The sequence below is a fragment of the Ambystoma mexicanum genome, chromosome 5q, assembly GCF_040938575.1.
Source record: "Ambystoma mexicanum isolate Mex_15411 chromosome 5q, UKY_AmexF1_1, whole genome shotgun sequence".
NCBI classification, from domain to species: domain Eukaryota; kingdom Metazoa; phylum Chordata; class Amphibia; order Caudata; family Ambystomatidae; genus Ambystoma; species Ambystoma mexicanum.
The window spans coordinates 877749532-877769722 of record NC_090933.1 but is presented as its reverse complement, the minus strand read 5'-3'; the positions used below and the strand labels follow the sequence as shown (position 1 = coordinate 877769722).

The window sequence follows — 20191 nt, the reverse complement described above, 5'->3', positions numbered from 1 at the left end:
GCAGTGCCCAGGAATGAGAGGGGCATCATCCGCTCCCCTGGCAGTAGCTGGCACCCCCGGGAAGACCGGGAATGGAGCGGCAGAAATGCGCACTGCGTTGGCCGTGGCGGTGAGACCTTAATGTGAAGGAGCAGAGTGATGTCGGCACCCCCCGCTGTCACTAAGTGCTGAGCCCGGGCGGTGAGGTGAGGAGAGAACGACTCGGGACAGTCGTCGCCAACAGCTGCAGTATTTGTCTGCAACGGTGAAGCCCCAGGGAGGAGGAGCCGGCCGCGGGCACCAGCTCTAGGAGGCAACGGGAGCGACAGTCGGTGGACTAAATTGAGGAAAGAAGGTGGTGACCAGCAGCGGAGGACTGGTGAGGCTGCGGGAGCGAAGGGTCCCTTGAGGCCATATCGAGGAGAAGTGGACCGCCCGCAGCACCCCTGGCGGGCACCGGAACGGCATCAGGAGCCTGCCACGGAGGTGAGGATCTCAGGCAAGTGGGCAGCCCCCTCCCCCAGCAATAACTAGGTGGTTGCTTTTGATGCAAGAATGCTCCTCCTAAGATGACACCCCGCTGACACCAGGTACCATTCCCAGTGTCTCACCCAAGGGTGTCTCATCCCCATTCCACATGTCTCTTATGGACGGATAGAGAAGTAGGTGTTTTGAGAAGAGGTCCAGCATGGAAACAAGACCCCCAAAGAGGAGCGGGCAGGGGGAAAAGAAGCACATTTGACCACAAGACCCCCCCAGAGGGGTTGCAGGAGCTCAAGGACATTGTACACATAGCCCTTTCTGGGCCACAAAGGGGAGGGTGCTGCCCCAGCCGAGAACCTGAGGGTGCGCAAGCACCACTGGGATGCCTTGGAAGGGACATTGCTGGGCTGAGTGGAGCGCTGCCTCACCTCGGACAGGCCTTAGAGACCAGGGATGGAGAGTGATACTGCAGACAGGCCAACCCGACAGGGGAGGCGCTCTGGGACACTATAGTAGGAAAGAGTCAAAGACAAGGAGAATGGCATAAAGCCCCACCCAAACTGCCCCTAGGTGGGCCACGGAAGGAAGAGCTGAGGAACAAGGAGCCGGGTCCCTGCCAGGACTCAGCTCAGGCCCGAGGGTCCCCACACTATCCTGATCCCAGTAGGCCCGAGGGGGCCAGAGCACTGGTGGAGGTCCTAGGGAGGTGATAACACGTGCAGTGGGCCCAACTATGATGTATGGATGCAGAGGAGTGGAGGGGCGAGGGGAGTGAAAGAAACCCAGAGATAGGAAGAGGGCTCGTGGAGGGTGTACAGAGACGAGGGCTGGTAATGAGGACAAGGCCAATGAGGAAGTTTGAGAGGCTGACAAGTGACAGACGACGGAGGGCTCTAGGGGGGTGCCCTGCCAAGTGGTAAAGGGTTACGCGGCAGGGGACACCTGCGGAAGATCGAGCGGTGGGGCCGCAAGTGGGTGTCTGGACACAAAGGGGTGTGGGGTCAATGACCTGGAGAGAGAAGCTCTCCCAATACCACAGCCATGTCGGAGTAGAAATGGAGAGGGCAAAGGAAGCTACGGTACCCCTCCTCAGCTCTGCAGAGATAGGGACCATCAAGAGTGACATCCAGATGATCCTGGAAGAGATCTGAGGGATGTAAATGGACATTGGAGCCAAAGTGGTGGGCTTGCCATCGAAAGTGGACATGCTAGAAGAAAGGCTCTAAGGGGTGGAGGCTAATCAGGCTTCCAGTGGCATTCTTGAGGAGCAGATCGAGGTCTGATTTTGGGACATTGAGGGGTGAGAAATGGAGTTGGGCCTCAAAATGGACGACATTGAAAATAGGGAGAGGCAAAACAATCTCTGGTTCTTTGGCCTCAAGGAAAGGGAGGGAGAATCCCCAGCTGGACTTGAGAAGCAAATCCAAGAAATCATTGGGATGGTCCTAGGGTCAAAAGAAGGTACGCATGCGATCCTGTATAGAGTGCACCATGCAGGAGGAGGTAGTAGGGGGCCACACTCTGCCCTGGCAAGGTTGCACTACTACCGGGACAAAGCAGACATCCTGGAGAAAGCCAAACGAATGGGAATCATTGACTATGAGGACTCCAGAGTGGCAATATTCCAGGATATTTCGGCACAGACCCTCTTGAGGCGGAAAAAGTGTGCCCCGCTCACAAACTGGTTACAGGAGAAAGGAGTCCGATATCGGTGGGGATACCCCTTTGCGGTAATATTCGAATGGGAAGGCAAAATATGTCTCCTGGTGTCGGAAGAAGAGATCGAGAGAGCCACAGAAACTCTGGTGGCACCCCGGGGAAAGGGGACCACTCAGGAAGGAGAAGAAGGGACGTTGGAGAGGTGAGAGATTCATGGCCCGCACAGGGAACAAAGGCGTCGAAGAATTCTGGGGGCCAGGAAGTTTCGGAAAAAGAACACTCCCTCTCCCAGAAGGGAAGTGAAATGAGGGACAATGACTACCTGGCACGTGGTTTAATGGCTCTGAGGGGCGAAGGGGTTTGATATTGGGTCCCTACATACCCCGTGCATAACCCCCACAGGAGCAGAGTTTACCTGGAAAGGGGGGGAGGGTATGTGGAGCAAATTGGTTTTGTTTAACAAGGTTGGAGACAACCAGTGTTCGGGGGTAGATTGGATAGTCTTATGGGCATAAGGGGGGAGGGGGGATACGAGAGGGGTAAGTGGGTAGCAGGGGAAAATATTCCTCTCACTATTATGGTATGAACAGGGGGAAGTTGTGTTGTGCTGCAAGGGGGGGCACCGGGGGAGGGTTTGATACAGGAAGGGAACCATGGGCAGAGGTGATGAGAAAGATGACAAACACTGGTATAAGGGCAGTGGATGGCTTTCCCGGTGGTCCGACAGGTGTGACCAACATGTTGGGGGTGCACGGTCGGACGCCTCACTGTGGGGTTGAGAGGGGCTGGGGGAATGTTTTATGCAGCAGGTCGGGGGTAGGAATGAGTTGGGGGTACCTCTTGAGTGATGTTCAAGGGGACAGGAGAAGGGTAAAGAAAGGTGATGGCTGAGATTCGTATAGCCACGTTGAATGTTAAAGGGGTAAATTCTCAAAACAAGAGATCCCTCACAAGCAATATGTTTCGCAAACAGTGCCTGGCGATCCTCTTCCTCCAAGAGACTCACTATAGAAAGAGGCGGAATCGGCTATACAGGTGAAGGAAATTGATAAACTTCTGGGCCACACATAGAGATCGCAAGAAGGAGGGAGTTGGTATTATAATGGGACCAGCCATCAAGATGACAGAGATACAGGTTAAAAGGGGATTTGGAAGCAGATTTCTAGGGATAAAGGGGTTTCATGGGAAGCATGGGTCACTTTGACCACCTTATATGCTCCTAACACGGGACAAATAGGTTTCTACTGGCAGGTCTTTGGGTTCTTGGAGGGCTGGGTAGAGGGGGCCACAGTAGTGGGAGGGGACTTTAACTTGGGGGTGGATCCGATGCTGGACTGGTGGTTGACTAAGGACAAAGGCCTGAGAACGGTAAGCTCAGAGAACACCTACTTCAAGCACCACTTGCAGGACCATTATTGGGCTGTAATATGGCAGTGAGCTACATGTTTATTTCACTCCCACACCACACATATACAAGGATAAACTTGCTCCTGGTCCCGCTGGACCGGGAGGTCGAGATGGTATCAGGTAATATTATCCCCATATATATGGTCGCCGTAAATAATATCGCTGGGAAAAGGTTGCTGCGATATTATATGGGTGACCATATATATGGGGACAGGGGCAAAAGAAAACGGCCATTTTTCGGCGATATTTTTGCATGACGAGATTTTTGTGGCGACATTATTACATGGAACCGTCGAGATGGTGGCACCTAGGGTTGAGGTGATTACCTGGTCCGACCATGAGTAGTGGAGTGGAGGATAAGGATCCCTAAGCGGCAATTCAGCTGGAGGTGCAACAACACTTTAATGAGGAACAGGGTCTTTTGGGACTTTCTGGGGAAAATAGGTACAGGCATACTTTGAGGCTAATGATAATGGGGAGACCAGTATGACGATGGTCTGGGGAAGCTGCCAAAGCTACATTTTGGGGCCTAATCATAGCTGAAAGTGCACGGAAGAAGAGGGAGAAGGAACTGATTGAAGCCAGTCTCAGGGGGGAATTGAAAGTGCTGCAGTCGCAACTCCTAAGTACAGGGGCCGTTAAAGAAGTGCTCCTGGGAGAGATGAGGGACAAGAGGCAGGAGCTACACACAGCATTGAAAAGGGAAGTGGTAAAGAAGATGAGGTTCATGAAACAAAGGCACTATGAAAGGGGAGACAAAGTGGGAACACTTCTGGTAAACAGTGTAAAGGGGTGCAGGGTGGAAAGGAGTAAAGGCGCAATACAGTGGGCAGATGCGAGCAGAGGGACTACAGGACATGAGAAGATGAGATTTCCTCCCGGTTCACAGAATATTACCAGAAACTCTATTCCAGACCAGTGGAGCCCCTGGGGGAAAAACTGAGGGGGTATTTAGCAGATCGTCGGCTCCCCAAGTTAACGGGGGTGGAGAAGAAGTAATGCAGCAATCCAGAGACTGAAGGCAGGGAAGGCCGCAGGGGAAGATGGGTTTACGGCAGACTTCTATAAGCAATACCAGCCCTCACTCGCTACACCACTGGCTAAGTTGTTTAATTCAATAGTGGGGGAAGCTATGATCCCGCCGACATTGCTGCGGGCACTGATCGTGTTCATCCCGAAGCCACGGAAAGACCTGACCAGTTGTGCTTTGTATAGACAGATTTCACTGCTGAATGTCGATGCAAAAATCTTCACTAGGATCCTCATGTTACGTTTGGAATCCTACCTCCCATGACTCATTCACCCAGATCATGCGGTCTTTGTGATGCATAGGCAGGGAGCCGAAAACATGCGCCAGATGCTCCATGTTCTTAATGCCAGGGAGGTGAGGGAGAGTGGGGTCCTGTTGCTGGCCCTCGATACCGAGAAGGCCTTTGACCGGGTGAGTTGGTCATTTATAGGGAGGTCCTAGCAACCATGGGAATGGGCCAGTGGTGGATGGGATGGATGGGGGCCCTATACTCCTGCCCGACGGTGAGGGTAGTGGTTAATGGAAGTATATTGCAGGTTTCCCACTGCCGCGGGGCACGCGGCAGAGGTGCCTCCTGTCCCTGCTAATATATGTAGTGGTCATGGAGCCATGGGCAGCGGTGGTCCAGGAAGACACAGCAGGATAAAGGGGGTCCGGATGGGGGCTATGGAGTGCAAGATCGATTTCTTTGCAGATGATGCCCTGCTTTATATTACAGGGCCGGAGCGATCGGTGCCCCCATCTTGGGGAGCCTGGCGCAATATGGGTAGCTCTCAGGCTTCAAAGTCAATCTGGAAAATTCAGAAGCCTTTAAATGTGGCAGGGCTGTCAGACGCGGAGGGGGGCTACATTGGGAACCTACCGTTTCGGGCCCAGGAGGACTCTTTTAGATTTTTGGGAATCAGGTGATACGGAACTACCCAGTTCTCTTCTCTAGGAATTGACCCCATCTTGTAGAGCGTGGCCCAATATGGGGAGCTCTCTGGCTTCATAGTCAATCTGGAAAAATTGGTAGCCTTTAAGGTGTCGAGGCTGTCAGAGGTGGAGGTGCACTACATTGGGAACCTACCGTTTCGGGACCAGGAGGACTCTTTTAGATTTTTGGGAATCTAGGTGATACGGGCTCTACGCAGAGCTCTACTATAGGAATTTCCTCCCGCTGTGGGCGACGGAAAGGAAGGACATTGAGAGGTGGGCTAGACTGAGGATCTCATGCATGGCGCGCCTGAACGCTATTAAAATGGTGGTATTGCCTAAGTTCCTGGGTTTTTTTTCCAGATGATGCCGGTCATGATCACGCAGACCTTCTTCGCCGAGGTGAAGAAGGCAGACTAAAATTTCTATGGGCGGGAGCAAAGCAGAGGGTGGCCAGCAGGCCACTAACCCTACCAACGGAAGAGGGGGGGGGGCGATTCCCAGACCTAGACACCTACAACAAAGCAGTCCAGCGGGTAGATCACCTGAACCCGCTTTCTGAAAAACAGTGGTTTCCAATGGACAATGTGATACTGGCTCCTGTTTCACTGGGAGAATGGTTGTGGGTGCCCAAAGCCTGTATCCCGCGAAGGGTGCTGCTTCACCCAGTGTGGGAAGTCCTGTGGGCCATGTGGTGGGAAGACGGAGGGAGAAACAGGTGGCTGACCTCCTGGCCTTGCCCATTGAATTGTATATGGGCCCCCCCCCTGAGAGTCGAGAACCATTGGCGCTCCAACTCTGGTATGAGGGCAGGCTTTCTAGAGCTGGACAAATGTGGGACAGGGGAACATTTCTCCCGCTGAATAGGTTGGAAGAGGTTCTGAATGTGGGGAGATTGTCACCCTTTCAATACCTGCAGTTGAAGGGAGTGCCAACAGACCTGGGGAGAGCTATTGAGGATGTATTCTGGACACAGATCTGTAGAGGGGTTGTACGGTCAACGATCTCCCTGCAATACAGACATCAAGCAATACAATTGATACACAGGTGGCACTACCCTCCAGCTAGGATAGCATGGATGCGTAATGGGTATGACCCACCCTGTTGGAAGTGTAAAAAGGCGAAGAGTGACTACATACACATGTGGTGGGGTTGCCCCAGAGTACAGGCATACTGGAGGTAGGAGCTCTCATGGATTAAGGTGGTGGACAGACTCCAAAGGGAACTTTCCCCGTGGCTCCTTCTTTTTGGAGTGTGGGTGGAAGAGGAGGAGGAGGTTGAAGGTAGACATATGCTGCAAATCATGTTGGTCTCCGCCAGATGTTGTCTTGCCCAACTATAGAAGAATTCTCACATGCCAGAGGAAAGGGAATGGGTAGCAAAGATACGAGCGATCTATGATATGGAATACCTTACTCATGTCTTGGATGAGTCCCTGTCGAATATATTGAGGGCTTATGGCTTCCCTTCTTTGAGAAATACGGGCACTAAGAGAGGGCATGACAGGGATTATACCATGTCCGGCCTGATTCCGCAGAGGTCTGGGAGGAAGGAAGTACATGAACAAGCTGTGGCCCTGAAATAGTCCAGCGAAGCACCTACGCGCCTAGACCACCGGTCAGGTAGACTGTGGAGTGCAGAATTAACATGGATCTGTGGGCTTGGGAACAGTTTTTCTACCTCAAGTCTTAACTTTGTGAACTCAATGAGGGCTGGCAGCATGGGGTGTTAAAGGGGGAGCTGAAATGGAAGTGGTGAGAAGGGCTAGGGAAGAGGCGGTGGGGGTTTGAATCCCCTTTGTTGTTTAGATTGGAGGAGGAGGTGTAATGACGGTTTGTAACAGTTATGTGAAAAGGCTAATAAAGTTCAATTTGGAAAAGAATTAAAGAACTCCAAAAACCTTAATGTATGGCTCTTGGCGAGGGGTAGGGGCATACTACCATTTCAAGCCAAGAATTTGAAAGCATCCCTTGGTTTGAAGGGTTGCTTTTTTGCTCAGATGTGTAACTTTGAAAAACCTTGGACAAATCTTCGGCAACCAGTTCACTGAACTTGGCTTTTTATATTTCTAAATAAATAGAGTTCGGAAAATGTTAAATGGTACATTCCCAAGGAATACTTAAGGAAGATGCAACTGCCGCCTGGCGCAAACCCAGTCCAAATTCCACTGCTGTACTGAGTGCTAAGAAAGATTTCACATTTCAGAGTGTGGACTATTTAGGAAACACGTTTGCCTATTAATATTGCAGGAACATTATGGAATCCTTCCAGAATCTTTGCATGTGGCCATAACCACACATCTTAATTCATTAACAGCACAACCCTGACTGAGATGATATACCTGTGTATTTGTTTTCTCTTAAATGACTGTAACCTCTCTGGGCTTGCGTTTAAGGCTCTCCAGCCGCGTTAGTGGTCGGATGTTTGACGTTGGCTTCTTGTTCCCATCTGCACTGCTTATTCTGCATTCTTTCTGTAGACTCTTCAGAAGCTCCATCAATTCCTGCTTCTCTAGATCGGCCTGCTCAAGATCTTGCCGATGCTGCCTTTCTGCCGCCATCAAGGAGTGCACATCGGACATCATCCGTGACATCTGGCCCTGAAAAGTGGGGACCAAAAGTAAATAACATTGCTTTCAATAGAACAGAGAATGGTTTCCTAGGACTGCCTCCTGCACAACAGAAGGTTATGCCAAATCAAATGTTGACAATTGCACAGACCACCCACCTTGAGTATTATTAATTCCCATCCAGTGCCCCACTGCAGATTAGATCAAGCATTCAGCACAGTAGCTGCATTTATTTCACAAATAGGTCACAACCAAACACAAAGCTGCATCCATTTCCAGTTACTGAGGACTAACAAATTTCAATGGGAGGGGCTTCTGTGACAATTCTGATATTTAGTTTGAAGCTCTGCCTATGAATTTGTTTCTGAAGCTCTAAAGATGTATTTCAATACTTGGACATCAAGCCTGGTGGACATTATAGTCCACAGAATATACGTTCTCACGTTGATGTGGGCTCTGGGAGGATAGCTCAGAGGCAACGTGCTAACCTTGGAATCAAGACAACATGGAGCAACACGAGTTCGATGCCCGGGTCCGCGCTTAGAAACCTACGAGTATTAAGCGCGTTATAAATAACCTATCATATCATGTACTACTTTCCTAACTCCTCAAGATGGCATGGCCCAGTGTGAAATTATCATGAAGGAGAGGAAGAAAGCAGGATACAACACTATTGAGTCTGATGCAACTATTATTGCACAATCACTTTATCACATACAGCCTCTATCAGCAAAAAAGGCCCACATCTATAACTGAAAGGGCACAATATGTTGTTGTTTGGGAGAACAGAGGTGGTTTCACTGTTTTTCCTCAATAACTTAATCTGCACTGGTGAAGAATGCCAATGTGTTGGTGTCTTCTCACTACTCTGCGTTCATACTTGTAATGGGAGTGTACAGCAAATGTTATCCAGCATAGTGACGAGCACTAACTGCACAAAACCAAGGGATAGGTTTGACTGGACTCAAAGGATGAGATTGAGAAGAGTATAAAGGCAGGGGTACTTTCTCCAGGCCTTTCACTTCTCTTAGACCTCAGTCCTCCCCACTCTGCTTAAGACTGGCACTACCTCCATGCCCAGTTAAACAGTCACTCACTGTATGTGGAATTTTAAGTGACCCACACTTCTTTTTTCGATTGGTGTCTTCCTTGATTTGTGGCCAATGCCATCACAGTCACACTTTGCTACACCTGGGCTATCCTACCTGGTATTCCCGCCTGGTAAACTTAAGTCTTCTGACGGGGGAAGGTGTCCGGCAACGCTTCAGGAAATTGTACCTCAGGGAATTTCGGTTTCCTCCTCTGCTTTAAGCTTTACCAACTTGTTCCAAGTTGGTGCAAGGGCTAAGGTCTTGTGCCCTTTTTTTCTACTCTAGCCTTGCCTCTTGCAGCAGTCTCTTCTCCATCTGCCTGTAAGTTTTCTTAATTCTGGCTGGGCCCTTTGGTTAGTCTTATTTCTGTTCCTCCTATGCGAGAATTTATTTTATTTAAATATTTTATATTAAGGGAGCCTAACTTCTTGGTGCACAACATACGGCCGCAGCCCTTCACATCGTGATTTATAGCCCTCCAGGCCAGTGGAGTTCAAGAACAATGTGCAGCCCTTTTCTGGTCATTTCCTCTCTTAATGTTAGAGAGAAAATTAAGCAACACAGAAATAACACAAAAGAAAATCACCAAACCAAGTGCTTCATCACTGAAGCCATTACTCAAATTACACCATGAAAAAGAAACGAGGCCTTGCATTTTGGACTAACAGTGAATGTGTAGTGTTTGGCAAATGGACTTACATAAATTGACAATTTCATAAACTGCAAAGGCTTTTTCCAAACATTTTTAAAATCTCCTAAAGCAAACCCAAAATAAAACACAATCACAGTTAGGAGATCAGTACACCTTAGGAGTTATTTTGTCAGCATCCTTCTTTTGTTAATCACAGGCCTAAAGTACTTTCCTCTAGCAAACATTGTTCTCATTATGTTCCTATGAAATATCACAGGATTTTCTCAGAAAATCAAGAAATAGAAAAATAAAGTCAATAAATACATTTCAGAATGTGCCTTTCCTTTCACTTCATTTGAAATTTTTTCTGGCGTAGAAAGCCTGGAGGACCCCCATAGGCAGTTCGGCCCACCACAGAATGCTTGCAAATTACATCCGGCCCTCCTGCAAAGCCAGTTGTGCACCCTTGCCCTAGGGCATCGGAGCGCAGAACAACAAAATAAACAAATATGAAACATTTGTAGTCAAAACACACAATTATTTTGGCAACAGGATGGTCTTAAGGCCTTTATGAAAGAGTTGCAGAGATAGAGCCAAGTGCAAGATGGGGGGCAGTGAATTGCTAAATGTAGGTAAAGCCACACAGAGTTTATTTAGAGGTTTGGGTTTTCAGCACTTTCGTAAAATGAAGAAGTAAAATATATTTGCTGTGTTTCAATCTAGAAACACCTGCCATTTAAGGTTTTTCATTTAGGTAAGGTGGTTGGCATAAAATAAGAGCCTTATAGGCAATGCAGTGCTATATAAAAAGAATCTGAGCTTCTAATGGCAACCAATAGTAGTTATGCCAAGATTAGTGTAACATGGTTGTAATTCTGCTTCACAGCCACAAGTCTAACAGCTTCATACAAGGAGTACTTAAGAATATGAAGAGTACCATTAGATTCTTCTAAGAGACTGGCATTCCCTGGCCCGTCAAAATGGAAGAGAACTGGCAATTGAGGGACTTAATGAAAAAACTCAGCTGGGATAAAAGGCTTCATATTTGTAAAAGAGAATATTGTAAATAATGTGTCTGTGCTCTTTTTTAAAAAAGAATATGGGTTTATAGTGAAAGTTTATCCTCCAAAAAGAAGCTAAGAGATTTTACAACTAAAAGGATTGGTAGGTATAATTCCGTCTTTAGCAAGTTGGGATAGCCCAAAAGAAACTTGAGATTCTTTGCTGGGAACTGTAGACAAAATAAATTCTGTTTTTGGGCAGAATCCAACAATCTATTTCAGGCAAACAGTCTGCTAAATTATTAATGTTATTGGCTTAAAAGATCAAAAGATGTAGTTGGAGATCAGTGGCGTATTGATGGACTTTGAACCCAAACATATGAACAACATCACCCAATGTTTTAACAAGCATTAAATAAAATTGGTGACAAAATGGAGCTCTGTGGGACACACATGTCACTCGTACACTGTATGATTTGATGTATTTGACCTGCACTGTTTAAAAGCGGGACGATGGGTAAGAGATTAAGCAAGTTAGTGCTGAACCTTCAAGGCCCATTCGGGCACAGAAAATATTTCTGTGGTGGCACAATTAACCATATCAAAGGCTGATGATTAAACACACAGCACAAGTAGACAGGTGTCACCAACATCATTAATAGGAAGGATTGTGTCGAAGATCTAAAGTGTAACCGTTTAATTGTTCTAAAGTTTACAACATACTGATCAATAGGGGTGTAAAAGTGGATGTTTGTCAATTTGATTTGCTAACTGAGTAGCTACTGCTTTCTCAAGAATTTTACTCAGTAATGGAAGGCTGGTATTAGGAGGGTAGCTGTTCAGAATGTCTAGGGCCAAAGAGGGCATTTTCAAAAGCAGAGAATCAAGTCCAGCCTTGCGTTGAACTGGAAAAAATCCCTTGGGTCCATTATACGTAAACCAGAGAGTTTAACAAAGAGCAGAGGGTGAAAGATGTTGCGACAGCTTGGCCAAAGGAAAATCACCAGCATAAAATGTAAGCGTTAATGAATCAATAACAGCAGATAATTCCATTGGGGAAAGGTTTGAAAAGAGTGCTAAAGAAGAATTACATAGATGGGCTTCCAACATTTGTTATCACACTTAAACATCATCACGTCACTGGACTAACAGTGAAGAAAATAAATGCGAAGAATCCAGAACCAGCGAAAGAGAAAGAAGCTGATATGTAGCTTTTCCTTTTAGCACGTCTTTTCAAAAGAGACACTCTTCCTTGTGAATTAGAATACATGATAAAAAATATATACCTCTATTTATTCATTGAGCCTTTGTGCATTTAGTTAGTGGCACAACATGATAGTGATACTCGATAATTAAAAATACAAATGTACATTTAGAAATCTCTTGTATCTTCCAATGTGAAAAGATAGTTCCTTAACCAACTGAATAATGAAAAAACACTTAAACGCTATATACAACAAAACAACAGTACATCACATATATAGAATCAAACACATTTTTGCTTTAGTTTTTATTAACACATTGTATATTGAACTAATGTGGGAGTTCTGTCCATTTATTCAGACTATGCAAACAGCGATTCCAACAGTGGATTGCTACTTGTCTAAGCTGACTGAAGATTAAATCAAGTTGCAGGTCTATGTCAAGAATCAATAAAATGTCATTGTTTTGGGGGCATGGTATTGTTTTGTGCCAGACCCCATTGCACGGCGATGGCTGCTAGCCTATCGGTCTGTTTAGTAAGACGGTAGCGGTCTATGGCTTGACCGTTGCCTTCTTCAGGACGCTGTTCAATTTCTTTGGGGCTGCATAGAGACAAATTTTGATAGGTATGTTTCTATAAAAAAATTGAATTCGATATATTGTCAAAAGGTGGGAATGGTTAAGATGGAGAAGCATACTGACCTCTAGTGCTATTTAATCTTAAGGGGACAAAATGGTAAGCCTCATCAGGTGTCTGGATCCGGTGGACAATTATGTATGTAGCAGGCAATACCTACATGTAGAACAAAATGTGACATGCATGTGTCTATGTATGCAGAAAGAGTCAATACGGGTGGTTTCTTAGGGCCATAATGGCAAAACGGTTCAGCCACTTAATATTGGCGTCTTTCCCGTGTTAGGTCTTGAAGGCGGTGTGGGTTACAGCAGTTCTTCAAGGGGATCTTTCACCTCTGTAGTGTTTGGAGCTCCAGGAGGTGGCTCAGCCCGCAAAGCGTGCCATATCTTTATACACATGTGGAGGACATAAGTGTTATGTATGATTAGTGTTCTTCCAGGCCATAAGAGATCTTTAAGAAAAGATTGTCTCTTGGCGCGAGACGGCATCTGTCTGTGTCTCTGCTCTGATGCCGTCTAGCATGTGGGGCTGTGTCAAAGACAGAAATAGATAGAGCATGTGGTAATGCCTTAATGAAAATATGTGGGGCTGTCTCATTGTGCTATGTGCAACGATGTATACTGGAGGGGTAGGATCCGCTTACCACAGAATAGCTAACTACGTCTGTGATCAGTTGATAAGTCCTACGGCGCCCGTGGATTAGTCAGGCTGAAAGAGGGAATGCGGTGTGCGTCCGAGTATATACGTGTCTGTTTATCAGGCACCAAATAGCACCAAATAGTTGCCAAGGTAGCTGCATGGGGGCCTGGGGTTGCCTGTCCTCACTGATTGGTTGTCCATGCATGCAGCATAGCTGCGTCGTGGCGCCGTGGCCGAGGTGTCTATGCAGAGGTAAGTCTCAGTTTGTGGGTTGCTTGGTAAGTTCTGTCGGCGTCTCTGGGCGTGAACGAGCATGCGTCAAGCGTAATTACAGAGTGGCTGTCCTCTGTTGTGCCAGGTCGAGCTCCATGCTTTTTACATCGTTGGGCCCACAGGATTATAAACTGGGCCTAGGGGGTATATCCATGTCTGACAGCATTGTGAATTTTTGGATTTGTCTTAATGAGGGCATTTCCATGGTTATCGGGCTCAGATACATGGGTTCAGCCCTTTGTTATAATAAACTGTCCTTTAGCAGTCAAAAAATGTCATAGGTGCCTCTCTGCGAGAACGAACACGAACATAGCATTTCGGTGCTGGACTGCTCAGGTGGGCGGGACAGAGACTGATATGCAAATTGATATTACTGCTTTGTGAAAGGTACAGTGAGCTAAAACATGTGGCTGCAGAATGAGTAAATTTCCACAGAACAAGTAATATTGCTGTGTTCTTTCTTGCAGAGGGGTGCCCTGACCTCTTTTTGTATGCCCTTTAGCAGGACAGGTGTTGACAATGCGTGCCATCACTTGTGCAGTCATATTACATTATGTGCTTTACTGAGGCATTCCCTTAGCGTGTTCAATTTGTGAATCCCCACCCTATTTATGTTTAAGTGATGCATTTGTGTTGGGTGTGTTGTTAAACACCTCAAGTACCCACCAGGGTATATCATCCTGTGAGTGATGGTGGTGTACGAAGTGGGGGACCATCAGGGCTGTCAATGTCCTGCACCCAATCCTAGATCAGTGCTCCACAATCTTTTTGTGGACTGGCCTAGTTGTTTGGCCCACATACCTAAGACCACATGGGCATTGCATTTTACAGTTTGAAAGATGATTGAAATGCCAAGTCCTGCCCCTGATGTAAAACTTTGCATTTTGCTTGTAAATCTGCATACACTGCATGTGCCACATGGAAAATGCCCTATTATTGGTCTCATATTCCACAATGTGCTCCTGGTGCTAGGGCTGCGGAAGCATGTGTTGGTTAAGTAGTCTTTCAAATTCTTAAATCTTTTCAATGGCATCAAGGGAAAAGGTTAGTTAGGTAGGGCAGTCTGAACCAGTGGCCAGAAGTTTTTGATCGTGGCCTTGATTTTTGTGGCATGGTGATTGTAAGTATGTACACATACTAGTCTGTCTTCTGGTGGTTCTTGCACTTTTGGTGTGAGCAAAACCTCTCGCGGGGTACATCTGGCTTGCTTGCGTGCATGTTTTACAGCTTGCTTGGGGTATGCCTTGGCTCTTAGTCTGTCATCAAGTTTGTACGCTTGTTCTTGATAATAATCTGCTATTATAGAGCAGTTCCGCTGTATGCGTAGATACCGGCCATAAAATAAATTGTTCCTCAGGGTGGTGGGATGGTGGCTTGAGTAGTGTAGCAGTGTGTTAAGATATGTGCTTGTTTTATACACTGTACACTGTAGGGTATTGTGATTGGACCATATTGTTAGATCGAGAAGATTTATTGTCTCTAACTGAATGTTAGAGTTCCTGGTATTTAGCCATTGTAGGAATTCCTCAAGGTTCTCTGGGGATCCATGCCATATGAAGATCACATCATCGATATATTTTTTCCACTCATATCTTGTCATAGCATGGGTTGGTAGGGTTCATGATATGCAGTCTTTCAAATTGGGCCATGTATATGATTGCTAGGTTAGGTGCAAAAGCAGCACCCATTGCTGTCCCTCTTGTTTGAAGGTAGAAGGTTTTGTCAAACATGAAGACATTCGTGGTTACGGCCATGGTGTGTAGCTCTATGATAAAGTCAGTGGGGACTTGGATATCCTGGGTGTTTAGTTCTTACCAGGTTACTCACCGTAGTGACCACCTTACTCCTAGTCCATAGTCCCCTTTCCTCCATACTTGTGGGACATCTCTCCGTCCTGTGGGACGGGACCGGAGCACTCTGTAAAAAGCATCCACATTTTTTTCAAAAATGTGTCCCTCCTCTCTTTCCTGCACGGGGCCCGGCACGCGGCCGTAACCCCGCCCACCTTGGCTCCACCCCGCGCATCGCCCATCAGTCCTTTTCTATCGCTGGGTCAAAGACCCATTAGCAATAACAGAGGAACGTTATTAGAGGGGATGGCGGGCGGGCGTATGGAGGAAAGGGGACTATGGACTAGGAGTAAGGTGGTCACTACGGTGAATAACCTGGTAATACTCCTACATCCCGTCCCCTTTCCTCCATACTTGTGGGAGATTCCCAAACACTCCTTACAGGAACTACGGGTGGATGGAGATACCCTTTACTGAAACAGGTTCTGCAGCAGAGCCTGACCAAACTAAACGTCAGCTCAAGAGCTCATGTCGAGAAATAATGTTTACAGAACGCAGATGGGGAGGCCCAAGTAGCTGCCCTAGCGATGGACTCCCAGGGAACATATTGCTGAAAAGCAACTGTGGCTGCCTTGCCCCGCACCAGGTGTGCATGGATACCTTTAGGAGGTTTCAGCCCTTGGACGGTGAAAGACTCCGTGATGCAGGTGGCAATCCACCTGGAAATAGTTGCTTTAGACGCCGGCTTGCCCTGAGGGTTACCGAAGGTCACAAAAAGTTGAGAAGAACTCCTAAGCTCGGAAGTCCTGTCCAGGTAGAATTAAAGAGCTCTTCGGACATCAAGACAGTGTAGAACTCTTTCAGCCTCTGAGGCCAGGTTCGGAAAAAAGACCGGATGGGAGATCGACTGATTCAGATGGAATTCGGTCACTACCTTCGGTAGGAAAGCCGGGTTTGTCCGAAGGACTACCTTGTCCTTGTGAAAGACCAAGAAAGAATGCTCCACCGACAATGCCTGGAGCTCACTCACTCTCCTTGCTGACGTAACGCTGACCAGAAAGGACACTTTCCAACACAAGTACATGAGGTCTACCATAGCCATTGGTTCAAAGGGTTTATGGCACAGCGCCGTCAGGACTACATTTAGGTCCCATGGTGGGTGCGGATTACGAACCGGAGGGTAGAGGCGTGCCAAGCCAGCAAAATGCCTCTTCACCACTGGGTTAGTTAGAGAATAAGAACAAAGGTCTGTAGAAAGGTAAGCAGAAACCGCTGAGAGATAAGTCCTGCATGACAGAACATGAACCCCTGACTCTGCTAGAGAGGCACGAAGGACAGCACCGTGTTAATCGTGGCCACCCTCGGATCCAACTTCTTCTCCAAACACCAATGACAGAACCTGAGCCATTTACTCCTGTATTGAGATCTGGTCAAGGGTTTCCTGGCTGCCTGGATAATGCGCATGTTATCCGCAGACAAACTCAAATGCTCTAAAGACTTGAACTCAGGCACCATGCCGCCAAGCTGAGCGATTGTGGGGAGGGGTGCCACATCTTTTGTTCCCCCTGTTGAAGAAGATCAGGAGTTACTGGTAACCTGATCGGCGGAGACACTGACAGGTGTTGAAGTTCTGAGAACCAAAACCTGGCCGGCCACCACGGGGCTATCAGTAGAAGGGAACAGTTCACAGAGTTCTTCAACTTCCAAATTGCACGGTGAACTAGAGGCAGAGGCGGGAAGGCGTAAGCTCTCATGTTGTGCCATGGAATCTCGAGAGCATCCCTCAGAGAGGAGGCTCCCATGCCCCCTCCGGAGGCATACTGAGGAAGTTTCTTGTTCACCGCCATGGCGAAGAGGTCCACCTCCGGTGTGCCCCAACGCGAGAAAATCCACGATAGGACACTCTGCCTTCAACTCCCACTCGTAGCTGACCACTGTCCGCCGGCTGAGGGCATCCGCTGTGACATTCAGCTGGCCCGGATGTGCACTGCAAGCAGCCAGACACACGAGGATACCCTGGAGATGAAGATAGGCCGCAATCACCGACATCATCTTCGTGAAGACACGCGGTGCCGAGCTGAGGCCAAAAGGAAGCACCCGAAACTGGAAGTGCTCCTCTACCAAAGAGAAGCGGAGGTATCTCCTTTGTGGATTCCAAATCAGGATATGCATGTACGCATCCTGAAGATCCACCACGCTGAGCCAATCGCCCATCTGCAAAGAGGAGCGAATCTGGCCGGGCGTGATCATCTTGAATTTCTCTTGGGGTAGGAGAATATTGAACTGGGAAAGGTCTAGTATGGTGCGCAGGCCAGCCTGGTTGGTTTTGGGCACCGTAAACAGCCAGGAGTAGAAGCCCTCCCCTCGCTCCCCAAGAGGACCGGGTTCCACAGCTCTGAGGTCCAGAAGTTTCTGAACCTCGGCCTTGAGGGAGGGTGAGCCCGACAGCTGAAAAGGAGGGTTGAGGGGTGGGGTAGGGGGTAAAGGTAAGCGGAAGCCCGCTCGAGCGACTGACAAGACCCATCTGTCTTCTGTGATGGTCTGCCACGCCTCCCAATGAGGCGCAATGCGTCCTCCCACCGGGGTCTCGTGCGAGCGCGGAAAACCCTCATTTGGCAGGCTTATCGGTGGCGGTGCCACCTGAACCTGATGAGGAGGCTGAGGAGCGGGAGAAAAAACGCATACGCTGTTGTCTACGGCGTTTATTCCCCTCAGGAGTATCCACTCTGTGAGATTTGCGGTCGAGGAAGCCCTTAAAACCAGAGGAAGGTCAACTTTGCGACAACGGTCTCTGGGATTTGAAAGGAGCTTTAATCAGAACAGACAATGATTTAGCCGTCTGAGTGCTATCCTTGGTTTTGGTGAGCTCTACATCAGTAGAAGAATGAAAAAGCTCCTTACCATCGAATGGAAGGTCCAACACCTTGTCTTGCACTTCCTTAGAAAATTTAGTGGCATGCAGCCATGCCTGCCGTGAGGTATCAACCCCAAGCATCAGGCCCGGAGCCGAGGTGTCTACGTGATGAGCCGCAGCTTCCAGGAGATCCTGGGCCAAGACCCTGACATCGGAAAGGCCTCCTTCGAAATCTTCCAGCTTCTCGACCGGTTTATGCTCCTCAAACTCCGACAGACCTTTCCACATCCGCATGTTAGCTCCTGCCAATATCAATTTGGCGTTGGCCTGCCTGAGCTGCAAGGCCGAGTTGGCGAAGATTTTCCTCCCGAGGGAGTCGAGGAGCTTGTCCTCCTTTCCCAGAACCTGAGTAGCCGTCGTGGAAGAGGATGCTGCAGGCCTGGACTGCAAAGTGGCCGCAGCCACCACTGTGGAGGAGGGAGGCGGACAAGACGACAGGGCCACCTCTTCCGAAGAATGCAGCCTGTACCTCACGTCAATCTTTTTATTGACAAAAAGTCCCGAGTGTGGCTTTTCCCAGACTCTTCGGACCTCGGCCAGAACGTCCTTCTGCAGGAACAGGCCGGTACGCTCCAAAGGAGACAGGGTGAATGCCCCAGAAAGCATGCCCTCCTGTGGAGCGGGTGCCTCGGGCACCGGAACATCTAATAAACTCATCATGTCCAGTACCCGGTCATGAAAGGCTCTGATAGAGCGGGTAAGGTCCTCGTTGCCCTGATCGCCTTGAGGGTCATCTGACAGGTCAGGATCCTGCTGAGCCGTGTCAGGCACTGCTTTGTCCACTGGGGACAATGGAGGCAAAGGCGGGAGAGCAGGGGGGGCACCACGGGCAAGGGTGCGCCGGCGGAACCACTGGATGAACAGGAGGGGCCGGTGGACATATCTCCTTGAAAAGCCCTTTGAAATATTCCCTCATGGGGTCGGTGCGCATAAGCGCTTGAAATTTACCGAAAAAGGCATCCTCAGGAGATGTTTCTGGACCTGAGGAGGCCTCTCATGAGGTAGACAAATCCAGGGACGTAACGGGGAAGGGTACCACACCGGCCCCTCCACCGACGTATCCACATAAATCAAAGGTGCCGCCCCCGCAGGCGAAGCAAACATTGTGCGGAAGAGGCATCCGGGCGTTCCAATCATAAACCGGACGGTAAGGATGCGCACAACGGACCTTAGGTTCACCCAAGAGACCGAGCCCTACACCAGATGCCGATAGCATAGTTGTAGGGGTAGCACCTAAAATGGGCGCCGTGGTCGTGGCGGGAACGGGCGCCATTTTGTCCTCATCTGAGGGGAACTGCGGCACGTGAGGAAGTGAGGCAGGCGTCCCCGTCGATGGATCAGGGGTCTTATTCTTAGCCTTAACATAAGGAACCTCGGCCGAGCCGGTACTATGAGGCCTGGAATGTTTTTGTGACATACCAACTGCCAACTGAGCCTTCGAAGGAAGGACCTCGGCACTGCCGGTAAAAAGAAGAACTTTGCTTCTTGTGTTACCACAAGAGCGGGAACGTGCGCTTTCACCGACAAAGCCTTGACCGGCCTCTCAGAACTGTTGGTAGCTTTAGCCTCTGTACGAGGGACCTCGGACCCAGGCCCGGTAACAGCCTTTTCTGCGCGGGCCTCGAACATCCGTTCGGTAACTACAAGCCCAGCCAATGCCTCGGGGCGCACCCCAGTTTCGTTTTTGAGGGAAGCCGACAGAGAGGCCTCAGAGCGAACTCCGGTACCCCACGACTCAGTAGAACTGGGTCTACAAACAGCCCCCACAGGAGGGGCCTCGGAGCGTACTCCGGTGTTCACATGCCCCTTACGGAGACCCTCAGAGAAAACTCTGGTAGAATTATTAGGCCCAACGGGCACCTCAGGGCGAACCCTGGTAACGGAGCGATCAACGCCCCTCCCGGACCAAGAGGAACCCGGGAAGGTATCTACGTGCTTTTGAAAAACAAACTTTCCCCATTGTGCAGAGG

At 48.7% G+C, this 20191-nt stretch overlaps 1 protein-coding gene across 3 annotated transcripts in view; it reads right to left on the bottom strand.

The window, feature by feature from the left end:
* LOC138497732 (RING finger protein 151-like) overlaps positions 1 to 20191 on the bottom strand; it is a 506808-nt gene that overhangs the window by 64314 nt on the left and 422303 nt on the right. For all 3 annotated transcript variants that reach the window (XM_069621367.1, XM_069621368.1, XM_069621369.1), the window contains exon 6: positions 7815 to 8072. In XM_069621367.1, coding sequence (XP_069477468.1) covers positions 7833 to 8072 — 240 coding nt within the window. In that variant the 3' untranslated portion in view covers positions 7815 to 7832. The remainder of the gene's footprint in view (positions 1 to 7814; positions 8073 to 20191) is intronic.